The 16,574-nt window shown below is 37.5% G+C and overlaps 1 protein-coding gene across 6 annotated transcripts in view; it reads left to right on the top strand.

Annotated features, from left to right (window-relative positions):
* Positions 1–16,131, top strand: part of ablim3 (actin binding LIM protein family, member 3) — a 30,907-nt gene extending 14,776 nt beyond the window's left edge. The window contains exons 3-23 of one of the 6 annotated variants that reach the window (XM_077609818.1): positions 1,244–1,427; positions 2,468–2,583; positions 4,065–4,191; positions 4,468–4,561; positions 6,475–6,562; positions 6,672–6,730; positions 6,826–6,897; positions 8,361–8,528; positions 8,923–8,952; positions 9,063–9,189; positions 9,430–9,525; positions 9,818–9,868; positions 12,234–12,350; positions 12,469–12,539; positions 12,717–12,882; positions 14,017–14,046; positions 14,219–14,274; positions 14,592–14,658; positions 14,759–14,769; positions 14,871–14,951; positions 15,090–16,131. In XM_077609818.1, the coding sequence (XP_077465944.1) occupies positions 1,244–1,427; positions 2,468–2,583; positions 4,065–4,191; positions 4,468–4,561; positions 6,475–6,562; positions 6,672–6,730; positions 6,826–6,897; positions 8,361–8,528; positions 8,923–8,952; positions 9,063–9,189; positions 9,430–9,525; positions 9,818–9,868; positions 12,234–12,350; positions 12,469–12,539; positions 12,717–12,882; positions 14,017–14,046; positions 14,219–14,274; positions 14,592–14,658; positions 14,759–14,769; positions 14,871–14,951; positions 15,090–15,203 (1,925 nt within the window). In that variant the 3' untranslated portion in view covers positions 15,204–16,131. Of the gene's footprint in view, positions 1–1,243; positions 1,428–2,467; positions 2,584–4,064; positions 4,192–4,467; positions 4,562–6,474; positions 6,563–6,671; positions 6,731–6,825; positions 6,898–8,360; positions 8,529–8,922; positions 8,953–9,062; positions 9,190–9,429; positions 9,526–9,817; positions 9,869–12,215; positions 12,351–12,468; positions 12,540–12,716; positions 12,883–14,016; positions 14,047–14,218; positions 14,275–14,591; positions 14,659–14,758; positions 14,770–14,870; positions 14,987–15,089 lie in introns of all 6 variants that reach the window. The other 5 variants (XM_077609816.1, XM_077609819.1, XM_077609822.1 and 2 more) reach the window with 5 other exon arrangements.
* The last annotated feature ends 443 nt before the right edge of the window (positions 16,132–16,574 follow it).

The raw sequence follows: 16,574 nt of genomic DNA, 5'->3' as shown, positions 1-16,574 counted from the left end.
CTCTCAAAATTATAATCATGAGAGAGAGAGAGTTGACCAAACGTCCGGGGACCAAACGTCTTTCGACGAAACGTCCGGTCACGAGTGAGGACAACATCAACAAAAAAATTGTTGACAATTAATTTAACGGGTGACTTTTTAATGTTTTATTTTACACTTCCTTCCTATTATCTGAAACCGCACCTTGGCTTTCTCATACATATGCACAGCCAGAGTGATTCGAGTCATACCTGTAATCCAGGTAAAAGTAAATGCGCAGTAGTGCTCATCCATGATTTTCCTCTCTAGAATTGTGCTCCAGTTCCCATAAACATCTCTATGATTTTAGCTCTCACAATATGAAAGAATAATAGTTTGATATGTCCATTTTATCATCTTTGCTACCACTGGTAAAAATGCAGAAACACAGACTGTCATGTGACAGGATTTTATTTGGATTACATATAATCGTCATCATAACCACATGTAGACATTTTTTCCAGTAGGAGGGTACAACATCTGTCAATTGCTTTTTTTTGGTTTACCACGGAAATTGGAAGAAATCATATAACAGTTACCACACTGACCACGGTTCTACAAAAAGGACTTTTGAATATTCTTCTCACCCCATTGGAATTCATTCACAGCTCTGTGGCAAAATGGTGAAAAGCAGAGACTTCTTCATGTAAACCATATGGAGACAACACCCACTGGAATGACAAGGATAAACACGCACACACACACACACAATGCAATCTCCATCCTGTCAGTCTCTTGTTGATGAATGCAACTTTTGGTCTGTTGTTTTGTTCTTTCCATGCTGTTGCTGTGCAGTGACTTTTCCAATATATTCCCCTCGGAGAAAATTGGGTCACAGGAGAATGTTTCCAACATTTTCCAAGACAAACACACAAATTGCAAAGATGGAGGCAGATTAAAAGAGGCGTTGCATTTAAATTAGGTCCCATTTTGCCTCAACATAGGAAATAATTGACATTTGCATCTCGGGATTTAAACCTCTTCACAAAGGAAATGTTTGATGTTCAAATTGTTATTCTTTAATATGTACAGTGGTGCCTTAAGATTCAAGTGTTTCAAAATAGGATGCTGAACATTTGCAATTATTATTAAAATAATCAAACTTTTTGTTAAAATGAGAGGTTGCAGTAAATGTAGCTTTGTATATTTTTGATTTTCAAACTATTTTCAGAAAATTTAGTTCACAGAAAATCATGAAAATGCATTTTGATTCATCTTTCCACAGTGTGTAACTGTGATCTGGCGAGGTCAGGCTTTTTCCAGAAGAAAGGCGAGTACATCTGCACAGCAGACTACCAACGACTGTATGGCACACGGTGCGACCGCTGCGACAGCTTCATCACAGGCGAGGTGGTCTCTGCTCTGGGACGGACTTACCACCCCAAGTGCTTTGTCTGTAGTGTCTGCAGGTACAATTTTTTTCTTTTTAATATTACAGTCATCATCTTTCATCTCTTATCATACACATCACATCCTCGTGCTCTTTTTTTATTTTCATCATTACCTTAGCCTTAATAAAATCGCGCAGCAGGTTTCTGTGCTAATATTGTCATGAGGAGTGATCAAAAGGCAGTCAATGCAACCAGAAATAGCTTCACTTCAGTCTCAAGGTAAAACAGCATGCATTAAATATGTTAACGTTGTAAAATGTTAAAAGGTTGCTGACGAAGCAACATATGTAAGCAACTAACACTTTCAAATTCAAGGACAGGGTCAACCGATACACATGCAACCAACTAATATTTTCAAATCCTCTATTGAGTCTATCGATATAGACACATAAGTTGGTTTGGTTGGGTCCCCTTTTTTGGATACTGGGGCTGACAAAAATGTGTTTTACATATTTCTGGCTACTGAACAAATGCAAAAAGAACAAATCTATCTCAAAGTCTAGTACACACAATGTGTGTGGCTGCTCATTCTTAGTCTTAATGCAATTTCCAGGCTTTGGCGGCGTTGTAATAGGATTAGTGCTGTCTATGTCATTTAAACAGCCTTTTCTAAGCCTTTTAATGCTCCTCAGTCATGAGTAAATCATTCAGTCCCATACAGAAAAAGGGAAATTAAATATTCATGTTCTCATTAGTATCACACGATTCTTTTCCAATGTATGTTTTTTTAACAGTAACATTGTTTTGATGAATGTAACTCTATTTAGTCAAAAGCTACCAAAATTAGATGATATTAGTTAGAAAGAATTAAAGCTTAGTATTAGTAATCTTGATAGTGCTGTTAGTATTCATAATTTAAGACTCTGTTTTATATATTTTAGAGATATATTCCAACTTCACATCATGAGCAGGTTCATCACTTTTAGGACCAAATTCCTTCCATTTTCTGTTTATTAGGGAATAGCAATTTATTTCTGAGACCCAGCACACGAGCCAAAATCATATACATACTGTACAATGCTAATGTTCTAATTCTTTGTATTTTTTCACTTCTACAGTAGACCTTTTCCCATTGGAGATAGAGTGACATTCAGTGGAAAGGACTGCGTATGCCAACAGTGCTCTCTCTCACTGGCCAAGCCAAATGAACCTATCAAAATCCATGGGCCCAGCCGTAAGTCCAGCATCTGTCTTGCTTTCACCCTTCTTTTTAGAGCTGTCCGACACAGACCCCTTAATTTGATGTGTCCATTAGCCCACTTTGCACATTTAGCTAATCAAGTTTCTGTCAAATCAACCTGCCAACTATGAAGCATGCATCTTAAAACACCCATCAGTCATCGACACTAAACTCCAAGAGCTGTACAATGTTTATTACTGACATGCTTTGTAGGCAAGGCATATATATATATATATATATATATATATATATATATATATATATATATATATATATATATATATATATGTATATGTATATATCACACACTTGCTGTTATTCAATATACATTTTGTTGTTCATATATATGTGAAATTTGATTTCTATTATACATTGTTATATATGTAAATAATGTTAACCAAACACTAATGGAAATACAACAGAGATTTCCGACCATCCAAATAAGAAGACCGTTTGTGTACTTACAGATGGAACATATAATGTCTTGGCTCTAGATTGAGCGGTATCATCCCTGAGTGACAGTTGCAAAATATTTGCTAGGAGCAAACAGACTGAATGTGCAGCAATTTTTCACAGTAAAATGCAGTTTGTCTTTGTTGACAGTTCACAGGGTGAAGCTGTCCCTTTAATAGCATGGATAACAAGCCAAATCATTTTCCTAATGGAAACAAACAGACCTGTCCTTAGTACTACAGTATTATTGATGCACAGGAGACATGCATTATGTGTTTATCCAAATTTCCTCGTTGCGGATTTTTAGAGTAATGAGAAGAACCGGCTGAGCTGAGCATTACCGTATACAGCATTTTCAGTGCTATTGATAGGCGAGGTGCCAAAAGACTGGTAGAAAATAGTAGCTCTAGCACACACACAGGAGTATGGGAAATAAATAGGGGTTTATTACTTTTTTAACTCGTTTGCGAAGTGTGCGGGATATCAGATGACAAGGAAAAAGCTTTGCTTTCTGCTCAACATGTGTGGTCCATTTGCATTAAATATCATACAACACTCTCAAAAGATACAAAGTTCTGTAATACTATTAAAGTTAACTTTTACAAGGCATCTTGTTGCTTATTTTGTAACTGCTACATTGAGGCTGCCAATTTGCCTCCTTGTAATTTGTATTGCTGTAAATGCTATAGGAAACACTTAACACTTTTATACTCTATGCCACAGTCTCAATGCCAAACAACAGCATGAGGGTATCTTTTAATTGGTTATCCTTCTATTTGATGTCAAAATGACTGAGTCTGATATTTGCATGTTGACCACACACAGGAATTTAGCTAAGTTTAACATTTATGAATGACAGTCGACCAAAAACCAATAATTTAGAGACCTCCAATAATCAAGTCTTTTCTGATTTAGACACAATGACACTTTTACTGATAGACTAGATGACTGTCTCTGCTTGGATTTCTGTCTCCTATTCCTATCCCCCATTTCTTTATTCATGTTCTTGCTCTTTTGCCCAGACTGTGCCGGATGTACAGCAGAGATCAAGCAAGGTCAGTCTCTCTTGGCTTTGGAGAAGCAATGGCATGTCAGCTGCTTCAGATGTCAAACATGCAACATGGTCCTCACCGGAGAGTACATCAGCAAGTGAGCCTGAAAAGAACAGAAATCAAAACACTGCGGAGTGTGTCTCAAAGTTGAATCCTCTTAAGGTCACAAAAGTCACAATTCTTTCAAAAATGGGAATCTCGAAACATATCAATATCATAATGGATGGTTTATTACCTGAAGAAAGTAACAAAAAGCTAATCAGCGACCCCAAAAGGCAATGGATGTAACTTTTGAGATTCCTATGTAGTGTTTGATTTGCCCACTCTTTTGAGAAGTTGAACAAATAATAGGTTTTTGTTTAATCTTTTGCAGGGACGGAGTTCCATACTGTGAGGCAGACTACCATGCCCAGTACGGGGTGAAATGTGAGGGTTGCAGCAGATATATAAGTGGAAGGGTTCTGGAGGTGAGAACTAAGAACACTTCCAATAGTGACACAATGTTAACAGAGATTTAACTCGGCGGATATGCGCAGTAATTGAGAAATACTCGAATTAGAGATGAATGTGCTAACTGAGAGTAATTAGCCTTATCGCAAAAGAACAGTCGCATTTTATCCTCAGCGCTGTATAAACCCTGCTGTGCTTTGGGATTATGCGACTTACGATTGGAGAGTGATCAACATTTTGAGATATACCCGACCAAACCAAAACAAATCATGCTGCAATAGTCGAACATTCATTCTATTTGGGATGAAATGATTCCTGTTTGACTGAAACCAATGACAGAATTTTCAACTGCCATTAATGTATAACCATTTGAAATCGAAATGGCTGTTCCTGTATTTAGCATCAACTAGTAGCTGTTGTCTTTCGGCTCCTCCCAACAGCCATGTTGGCACAGCAAGCAAAACGTGAAAGAATTACAAGACAAAAGCTTTTAATTCTGTGATCACTAATACTGATAATTGTAATTTAAGGAAATTCCACGTGGTATTTATTTTGGTTGTGGTTCTACAGTACGCCACGATAAAGAAGTTCATAAATGGTTCTTGACACATCTCTGATTTTTGGATAAGCAGTGTTGAAATTGAATGAATAAATATAGTGATGAACACACCTGATGTAGTTTACTATAATTCCTCAGTAAAAATTCATCCATCATGTGTCAGTCATATGGAGCTGTCAGAGACAGAGACAGACAAGACAACCATTCACACTCACATTCACACTGCCTATAAGTGGGAAGTGGAAAATGAACCCCAAGGCTAGCAAAGAGGTCATGCGAGGGAACAATGTCACAAGCCGTGACATCAAACTTAAATTTTCACATTGATACATGAAAGTGTCATAAAAGCAATCACATTGCCGTCTGCAATAGCACAAAATGAACGTTGTTACTTAAAATGGCTTGTTACAAAACACAAAGACTCTTTGTAGATAGCATTTCATTTACACTACTGTGCTCGTCGGAATATCAGCGTCAAATATTAAATTAGACCCAGTCTTTAGATGCCTTGGACAATGCAGCCCTTGTTGCGGCGTCTTCTAGCTGTGAAACAAAAGCTGCTCTCTATGACCATAGATGCTAGACTCTTTGTTTGGAAATGTTGAGACACAAACACATCTTTCTTGGCATTCCCCTCAGAGAAAGGAAAATGGGGTGAGTTGAGAATTTGCCAATTCAAATTTCAACTGAGTACTGCTGTTTATTTGACCATATAGTACAGTTGTTGTCAGTGCATGGTTTCCTTTATATAATACAAAGTATTTGTAGTTGTATCTAGTATAGTTGAGTATCACATTAAGAACAAAATATTTGCTCTGGGTGCGTTACGATAAAAACGCTCAGGTCTCCTTGACACCACATGCAGGCAGCGTGTCTATAAATAGCAACCTCCTTTTGGTGTGTCACAAAGGTAGATTTGATGATTTGGATGATAGCACGTTAAGTGTTGCTTGTATAGAATTGTTGACTTTCTTGTAACCTTCACTCGAATGTTCACCTTCTACTTTTATTTTCAATGACGTACATGCAAGCATGCAGAGTCAGTACGTCTCAACTACTCCTGCAAATCTTCATATGACTGAGCCACGGGGAGATTTGCTAATAATGGAAAGGAAGAAATAGGGAGTGGGCTTGCATGTGATTTCAGCAAGTATAGCTTCTTATGCCTCGTGACATCCAAATGAACTGTGAGGTCACTTTGACAACGTGTTAAAAAGATGACATGCCTATAGGAAACTTTAAAGGGAAATTGTTCAACAAATTGAAAGTGAAACAGTTCCGCATTTTTCATATTCAAATCCCTCAATGTCGGTTTTGCAGAATGTAGATTCTCCTTAAATCTGTTTGAAATGCTCTTTGCTTCTCATTCAGGCTGGAGGGAAACACTACCACCCAACCTGTGCCCGCTGTGTTCGCTGTAACATGATGTTCAAAGAGGGAGAAGAAATGTATCTGACAGGTGAAATGTGATACTTGAGAACACTCACTTTTCTGGCTTGTGTACACAAGCCAAATCATATGTAAGATGTCAGATGTCAATCTCATCGCTGTCATTCACTTTTGATCAGGGTGTGAGGTGTGGCACCCATTATGCAAGCAGGCAGCACGAGCAGAGAGGAGACTCAGGGTAAGATTGATATTACAGATAATACTTTTTTTTAAACTGTAAATGTAGGGTTTTTAATAACAATGTACTTTACTTTGTTTGATGATACTTCACAGCACAGACGCCTGTCAGAGACCTCCATCTCTCCTCCAGGCTCCTCCATTGGCTCTCCCAATAGAGTTATATGTGTAGGTAGCCGTTTGTCTTGGTATCTTTTTATCTCTCTTGCTTCCCCTGGCATGAGGCTAACCCTTAAATTAGAACAAAGAGAACACTTAAAGACTATCTGTGAATTGATTGTTAGACACCAACCTGGGGGCTGCTCATTTCCTTGGCCTGTTCACTTTTTGATCTAATCCATGTCACAAATTGCATGCCCTTGTTGTCTTATTGAAAAAAATATCACAACAAGCAATCAGCCATTCTGAGTTCATGTTATCCTTTTCCGAAAGTATCCTTAAATGTTTATGGTTACAATATATAGTACACAAGTCTGTGATGAAAACTAACCTAAATATAGATAAAATAGCTCTCAGAAACATGTATTGTATCTCGGCTTAGGTAGAGCAAACTATGAAAGCATATACACTACATTAAATATTTTTATAGGTACCCACCACTTGCTCATTTTATATTATTCAATGAAAGATGAAGTAAATAAAACACCTTAATATTGTACTTGAATCAAAACCCACATATACTTCTTTGCTTAGTCCCCCTAAAGAAAGCCATAGATTGTGTTTATTCTGCAAACAAACAAAAAGTAAACATTGATGAAAACACAAATTCCTTTGACAGTTATGACTATAAATCAATAGAAGTTAACAAGAACATATTACGTGAAAGAATTAAATTAATTTATATTTTTATGACCTCCTCCCATTCTAATGTAATCCAACAAAGGAGTGATTGTGAAGCATTATCCTTTACATCACAGGAATCTAGAATAACAAAATAAACACATTGTTAAACTGACCTAAACTGATTCTAATTGCTTTTGCAAATTTTTTTGAATATTCTATTTTTAGATTATTATCCTGTTGTGGTCATACTGTCATGGTTTGTCATGATTAATTTTAGCCGTAAATATAAACTGGCAAATCAACAGTGAAAGCTAATATTCTGTCTCGCAGAATTCCATCATTATACTGCATGTGTCATGACACACTGCATGGCAGACTGCTGAGTGTTGCTGTTAGTCTAAGCACTGTCGTTTCTGCATGCAAGTGGGAGTCACTGCTCTCTACTTGGCCATGCTTGCCTCTCATCTCTTAATCAATGACCTTTGTGGTTAAGGTGATGGATGAGGGACAAGTGCAGTGTAAGCACACTTGCCTTCCACATCGTAACCCCCTCCCCTTGCTCTCTAGCTGTCTTTTCTCCTGAAGGTCAACAAATTATACTGTTGTCAGACCCTTCAGCCTCTGAGTGTACTTTTGCCTCCACGCACACGTGCTCACCTCCTCTCTTCCGCAAAAACACACTTATATTTTCATTCAGGTGCTTGCTTAGGGCTTTTGTGTGTTGGGTTGTAGTTCTCCTTTGCTGCATGTTCTCTTGCACAATCTCCATACTGTTCCTGGGTGTTGTTCATGTGGTTGCTGTTGTGTCTGTGCTGGTGGTTGGATGTGTGTCTGTGTCTTCTCTCCAGGCCAAATTGGCGAATGAGTTCCTAGATTATAAGGACCTAGCTGCCCTCCCAAAGATCAAGGCCATATATGAAGTCCAGCAGCCGGACCTCATATGTTCCTCATACTACCATCCTTACCAGAGATACACCTCTGATGACAGGCTAGACATGACTTACAGCTATGGGGAGGTACAACAAGTACATCACAAGCATTTTATGGTTAATTAGCATTTAGGTATTTTAGAAAGGTACCCTAGGAAAATTGCTTTTGAGCTGCTTATCTCTTTTACATAGCATATTTATTAGGGTTGTAATAAATATGTGACAAGAATAAAACAATTACAAATTGTCCACATTCTTGTTTATCCAGTATTATTTCAAATGACTACCAAATTTACTTAAAAATATTCTAAGCTTCTCCCAAAAAAATAAAACAGCTTTTTTTCTGATTAGCTGATTCATGGAAGCCTGCCAAAGGGTGCAAATGTAATTACATTGCACTGTGTTGTACATTACAATACACTGAACTGTGTATTGATTTGTTTGTGTATATTAAATAACTTGCATGCCTTTGTTTCTGCAGTCACTTGGGACACTTTCTCCCTATTCTCAGGTAAGCATTCCGGTCACAGTGTTACAGGAAAAGCACTTAGTATCACTTGAAACCACCGCTGTGTTTTCATTTTATCCTCTTATTCTATTACCACCTTCCTTAATGTCAAGGAATACGACTGCATGGATATAAAGCAGAGGCGATGCTCCAGTCCAGGTTACATTGACTCCCCAACATACAGTCGTCAAGGCATGTCACCCATCATGCCTCGCTCTCCACAGCACTTTGGTTACCCTGGTGAGCAGTGAATTATGCATAAACAGTGAGAATTAGAGCTGGGCCATATTATCAATATATCGGTATATTGCGATATGATGTGACACAATACGCATATCGTAATGCGATATTTTTTTTCCAATGCTTAACATTTTTGGGGAGTTATTAATGGTGTGTTTATTTCAACGTTTGAAACTGCTTCAATAACCATGAAGTGTGGCCCCCTCATTGTCAACAATGCTTTGCTCTAATTGGCTGCAGGATCTGAGAGTGGCAGGAGTTCACCTTACTACAGCCAAGAGGGGCGGTCCAATACGCCGACCCTCATCCAGCCCCCAAAACATTTTCATGTACCTGGTAAGACTCTTTAGCACTTGATCTAACAATGTACTAATCACTCTGAAAACTAACATTTAGTTCCTTGGCAGTGAAAGGTTGTGAATAATGTGTAACAAAGTCCTCTTCTTGAACAGAACATAATCTCTTTTGGATCTCTCTCTCACACTGCATACTTGACCTCCTTTTTATCTTCTTTCACAACCTCTCTCCTTCTTCTCTCCCTATTGTTCCAAAAGCAACTCACATCCTCTAGCCTTTCCTCTTTTATGCCACTGCGTGTCAATTTTCCATCTCCTCTTTCTCTCCTCAGCCACAGGGGAGCCCAACATCTACAGGAAGCCTCCCATCTATAAGAGAACGGGTACAGTGTAGTTAGCCCCGCCTTAGCCTGCCTGTCCTACTGTCAGTGTAGTCATGCTGTGCTTTAACAACAATGGTTTTACTGAGTTACTGATGTCATTGACTAGTCTATTATATGTATATGTATATGTATATGTATATATATATATATATATATATATATATATATATATATATATATATATATATATATATATATATATATATATATATATATATAACTTTAGAAAAGCTATCAAAACCAAATTTTAGTGTGAATCAATAGCTATTGATATGCTTCATTTATTAGTGGTTAGATAATTACATTTTTGACACATGCAACATAATAAGTAAACTTAGCTCAGCCGCTACTTTGTTTTAGTGTGTGGGCTGCACACATTACATGTTTCACTTATGCACACAAATAACTTCTCTAACCCAAAAATATGTGATTTTAGGAGAGATTACTGTGATCCCAAAAAGAATGTTGTTTCGTTTTTGCTGGAAACCTTATTGTTAAGTGTTTAACGCAAACTGGTTTGTTTGCTGTTTTTCAAAAGCTAAACCTAAACATGTTTTGCATTATAAAATACTCCCTATAAAAAGTTCTTTTAAATTAATAGCTGTAGTATGTCATGTAAGTGATCTTGGATTTAGTTTTTTCTTGTTCCGCATGATGGCATTTGTCGTTATTTAGTGAATTGTGTCAACCTGTGTACGAACACATTTCCATGTAAATGATGCAGATTATTACATCACAGACTGTAATCCCTTTTTGCACAAACCAGAATTTTCAATCAATCAAGTATGTAGTGAACCTAATTTAAAAGAAATAAGAAAAGGTGATGTGAGACGAAACCCCAGCATGGTTCGACTGTGGATTGCAGGGCTGTTATGTACTATTGAACAAATCAGTTGATTTGATTTTGTCAGTCATCATTTGTGGAGGTAGACCCACATCTAATCTATAAAAATATCTTTTATCTTCATTCTCTGAAGTGTCACATCTCCCACAGGAGGGCTCCAGTAACATTTTCTATTTCTTTTCACCTCCTTTTTTCTTGCATCCAATCATAATTTTCCACAACCCTCCCCCTTCACATCCGGCTCCATTTAACCTGGTGACCGTGCCACTGTAAGTAACTTCACCCTACTTACTATTTCATTCAGTCACTTCATGGATGATAGTCATGTCTGTCTCTCTTCTTGTTTTGGGAGCTCCACTGTGCAACTTACCCAACTTTGGTGTGAACATACTTGTGTACTTGTGTACTTGTGTATTTGGTGTCAGGCAAGTGGAACGTTTGTCCCTAAGACGTTGTCTGTCAATGGTGTCATGTATTGTGAGCATTGGAATTCAATGCATCATGGATCAGGGCCAGCATGGTCAGTGGCTTACAGAGAAAGGGACAATCCATCTGACATTACGCTGCATGTCAACCCCATTGACTTCTATTGAGCAAGCTTTTGTGTAGAGTGCCATCGATGTGATTGCCTCACATTTATGAAATGACTGCCTGCCGCAGGCTGGGCCATTATTGAACTGCGGTTGAAAGAGAGCTTATTTTCTTGGTCCTTGCTCAGACATAGATCTTCCAAAAAAAAGATTTGAAAGAGTGACTGAGAGACTCTTGATGGCCCTTATGTTCATTCCTTCGATATATTTAAGGGCTACACATTTAAAGAACAAGTCTACCAAATTTCACTTCCAATTCCATGGTTAACAGGTACATTTTTAATTACACACACATATTATATATAATTGGCTATTACACTTTAACTTTTGAGGTGTTGCTAAGCATTTTGTGATTTAGAATGTGATACTGCTTTAAAATCCTTTCAATATATACTTTGAATATACCTACATCTTAACTGTTTTACCTCCCTAGGTTGGTTCCTCCATTGTGTCTTGTCTAAACTAGAATGCAGCTAATTTTATTTTGTGTTTCACTGCTGCCCCCTGTATCAAGGGAACGATGCATGTAAAAATATATATATATAAAAGTATTTATACTTGAACCCATTTTTTGCAAGCCAGAAAACATGCATCTCAGATATTATGAACCTGAAATTGAATTTTCTGTATCAATCAAAAAAATATCTCAGTGTAAGACATCTCTTTTTTAGTGTTTTCATGGCAGCACTGCCAACATTTCTTGGGTGTTTGAATATTTAAATCAGTGAAAGCCGAGAAGTAAACCAATTCCGGATGGAGAATATGGGCTTGGCATACTAACTAATTTAGAATGGCAGCCATTTAAGTATTGGCAAACCAGAAACCCTGGTTTGATTGGTGTGTTGCATCATTCTTTAAAAAACAAAAAACAAACTAATTTCCCCTTATGTCATAAATGCCTCCATTTATATAGACAATCATTTGAATGCAGCAACCAAAAGTAGGACCAGTGAGGATATCCTGAGATCCTCCAGATTGTCCACCTTCTCTCCGGAGCCATACACCCAGTCAGATTGTGACTTCTACTCATACAGCAACTCTCCACGAAGTAAGGAAGACTTGTTTCAATTCATGTAGTTTATTGCCTCATTGGACCAAAGTCATCAGAGTATACTTTAGTTCACTTCACTTACAAGGCAACGTCTTTTATTTGTATTGCCACTCAGCCTATCGGGTACCAAGGAGACGGTACTCGACTGGGGGAGATGAAGAGAGTTGGAGTCACGGTCTTCAAAGAGTAAGCTCATCGTTATCCAACCCCCATTACTTCAACATGATGTCAGAAAGACCATAAATAATGCATAGTTTAGGCTATGCTACCTAAACTGACCTCCTACACTACTTGTTCTTTATAAATCAAATTCTTGTAATGTCTCTAATGTTCACCTCCTTTTTGACTGTACCTCTGCCTCAGATCGGGAGTGGCATAGGGAGGATGATCCTAAAGGAAGAGATGAAAGCAAGATCTGGTTCCTATGACAACGACCCCTGGGGCAGTGCAAGAAATTCTCGTAGTGGGAGCAAGGAGACCCTCACTACATGCTACAGCTCCACAGCTTACAACAACACCATCAATGGATGTAAGCAATCGTTTTTAATTATATGTATATTTCATCTCAGCTCATTTTCTGAATCGCTTTATCCTCACTCGGGTGGCACGGGGTGCTGGAGCCCATCCCAGCTGACTTCGGGCCAGAGGCGGGGGACACCCTGAATTGGTGGCCAGCCAATCGCAGAGCACAAGGAGACAAACAACCATTCAAACTCACACTCATACCTAGGGGCAATTTAGAGTGTCCAATTAGCCTACCATGCATGTTCTGAAATGAGATGTTAACCTTAGCTTCTATTTGTCAAAGATTGGCTGCTGGTATGTTTGCAACTTTGATAGCTTATGGAAAATATTGCTTCTTGCAGCCATTTTTTGTAATCATAAATAGAAGGGAAATGGTTTGTTTAAAAAGGCCATAAGGCAATTGAAAATGCAGTCAGGAAGTCATACCGTGCCATTACTTGGTCTTTTTGTGACCAACCTAGTCACACTTGGACAACATAGGTTCAACCAGGTGTGCACAAGTGCCAGATGTGCCAAAGCTCCTCGAGCGTCGCTGTGTATTCAGCACATTGGCGCTGTTATTTTAGCCCCTGACATTCACACAGCAGCTTGTCTTTATCTGCTCGTCTTATTTCAAGTGCTTCTTTTCACTTGCACACTCGATCGCTTTCGTCATCTCCCTCTTTGCTTTGCTTTACATGCTTTATCCAGCTTTCTTCTCGCCCTCCTCCTACTTCATCTTCATTCCATTCTTCATCACTCCATATATGCATGAATCCGTCCGCGGGAGTATGGAACTCACTGGCTCTCTCGTGCACAGCTGGTGTCCCGTATCCTGGTTAATTTATGAGCTGTAAGATCTCTCATTAAAGCTCTTTCTCAAATGGGATGTGATACAACAGAACAGCACTCTGTTGGTTATTGCTTTAAGGCAAAAAGGACATGAAACCATGTTGAGCAATTAAAATGTCTCTGTTTGATTCCTCTGCTTACTGTGCCTTGCGCTAACAGATTTTACCTGTGTGGTCCAGACAAGTATTAATGTAACAAAATAAAAATCAGGCCAACAACCTGCTTGTCAGGAAACGTTTGCATTTGACTAAAAGCAATTCACTTTTTAGTTCTAAAGTTTAACTTGTCTTATTGTTTGCCTTCACAGCTCCTCAATCCCAATATGCCACAGATAGTGGTGAGTAGAAATACTATTTAGAAGCTTCTTTTTGTAGTGAGCACCATCTTGTGGCAAAAATCGTTGAGATTATTACTGCATTTTCTGCCATCCACTGTAAAGCACTTCTTTGTCCAGTTTAATATGTAAATTTTGATGGTTTATACTTTATGCCTATTTTTTTTTATTTTAGAGTTTGTGTGCAAGTCTGCCTCACTTCCAAGTTATGGACGCAATGGCATGCAACGGGTGAGATGCCAGTGAATCCGACAAAGCATTTGCATAGGCAAATATTCCTAGGAATATGCAACGTTTGATATTTTTATGTAGTATTTGGCATGGTTAAAAGTGTTTATTTTATCATTTACATGCTGTTTCTCATAAAAGTTTCTTCATACATATTTTTTTCAATATTGTTAGTGATATATGCGGCTGTAACAAGCTGAATTTTCCCTCCGGCCCTTTGGTGATCATTAAATGAATATCTCAGCTCCTCTTCATATATTCAAAACATACGTGTGTCTTTACTTGCTTAACTGATTCAACTTGACATTTATGACCAACAGCCTCAGAGTGCTGACTGTTACCAATACCAGTACGACAGCAGCAGTGAACTCAACTGGGGAAGCAGAGGTATCAGGAAATAATGTTCATATAAAGCCTGGTAATGTGGACAAGCACATTTGAGAATTATCCCTTGCCTTGATTTAACTATATTTCATTTCAATTACAGCGGAATACAAGGTAACAGTTTTACCCATTTTTTCTATTTAACTGCTGTTGAAGTATTAAGTATTAATCACAATAAAATATTTGAGATTAAGCACATTTGAATTCCCATGCAGATTTATCCCTATGAGGCGCTCATTGTCACCACCAGAGGGAGGAATCGACTTCCCAAAGATGTTGAGAGAGCCAGACTAGAGGTAAATTATGAGCAGCAAGTGGAGGTTTTTAGTGGGTGTGTATAAATTCTGATCTTAATATTAGACTTTTGAATTCAACAAATTTGATATTTGAAAAGAAAACAAGCATGTTTAAGTGATAAAACCTTTTTTTCCCAGCGACACCTTTCCCCAGAAGAGTTTGTCCAAGTGTTTGGCATGACCATTGAGGATTTCGACAGGTTAGCTTTATGGAAGAGGAACGAGCTAAAGAAACAAGCCAGACTGTTTTAATAGTGTGTGGACATCCATTATAAATACTGCCATGCTGACATCTAGAGAGAAACAGATGTTGTATGGAGATTTCTACACCATTTCACTGCCATGACAAGAACATGTTCTAGATCTTCTCAAGCAACCGACCAAATTGTGGGCATACTAGTGAAAGCAATACCGACTCGTAAGTGTAGATGCCATGTTGTGCTTTTCTTTAAGACGGTGGAAGGCATGTCTGCACCATACAAAAAAAAAACATAGCTGCCCAACTTTGACACTCCAAGGAGAATTTTGGCTTGGCCTTATTTGTTATGCTTTTTACATATATTTTATGAGTGTGCAGCACCAGCAATCTAAATAATTAGAATGTAGTTGCAGTACTTTATTAGTCACTTTATTAGTGCGATTGATATATGATGGGAGGTAAAATACCTTTTTCTTTGTGTTTTTGCATTATATTTACCTTTCTCGCCCCTGATTTGGCACTCTTACTCAGAAGCCTGTTTTGTTGTACTTACTAAAAATGTGCATCTAAATTAATTTAACTTAATCATGAAAAACCAAAGTAGGGAAATACAGATTAGTCGTACAAAGTGCCGTCGTGGCCACCCATTCTAACGAAATGAATTGCATTTAGAGTGTCGTAATATTTGAAAATGTGCAATATACTTAATAGAAGATGAGCCACAGAAACAATGGTGTCTTCTTTTTGTTTGGATTTCATTGCAATAGAGTTTCGAGGATCGTTGTCATCTACACAACATCCAAAATGGCTGTCCAATAATTTTGTAATTATACAGGGGTGTTGGATTATGATCAGTAACAAAGAAATGCTTTGGAAGGAATTTCACGTTACTAAAGATCTGAAGTTTGTTGATGTTTTTTTTTTCCTTTCAACTGTTGTTTTGGATTTTATATCTAAAATTAAATTAAATATTCAAGTCATCCTTTCTCTTACTTTTTGTATCAACATTTTATAAAACAAACATTTTTATTCTTCCATTCATTTATTCATTTTTTGAATCGCTGGGATGTTGTTGTATTGTTTGTTTGTTTGTTTATTTTTTGACTGTTTAGCCATTTCCCCCTAAAATGGGTTAACCAAAATATTTTTTTATTTATGTTTAAAAAGAATATTATATAAAAAACGAATTTAACGTTTTAATCGACTTTAAATATTGAAGAGAAACAACTACAAAAATAAAAATGTGTTTTTTTTTATCTCTAAACAAGTATATTGCATATAATCATTGTTTATTTGTATATCATTTAACTCATAAAATAATTGGTCATTTGATTTAATGTAAAGAGTGAATATATTGTGAAAGAGCGAATTATTTGTCTTTGAATACATTGAATACATTTTATTCCGGTCCTCGAGGGCCCCTG

This window comes from Stigmatopora argus, chromosome 9, assembly GCF_051989625.1.
Source record: "Stigmatopora argus isolate UIUO_Sarg chromosome 9, RoL_Sarg_1.0, whole genome shotgun sequence".
NCBI lineage: Eukaryota > Metazoa > Chordata > Actinopteri > Syngnathiformes > Syngnathidae > Stigmatopora > Stigmatopora argus.
This window is presented reverse-complemented; position numbering and strand designations above follow the sequence as displayed.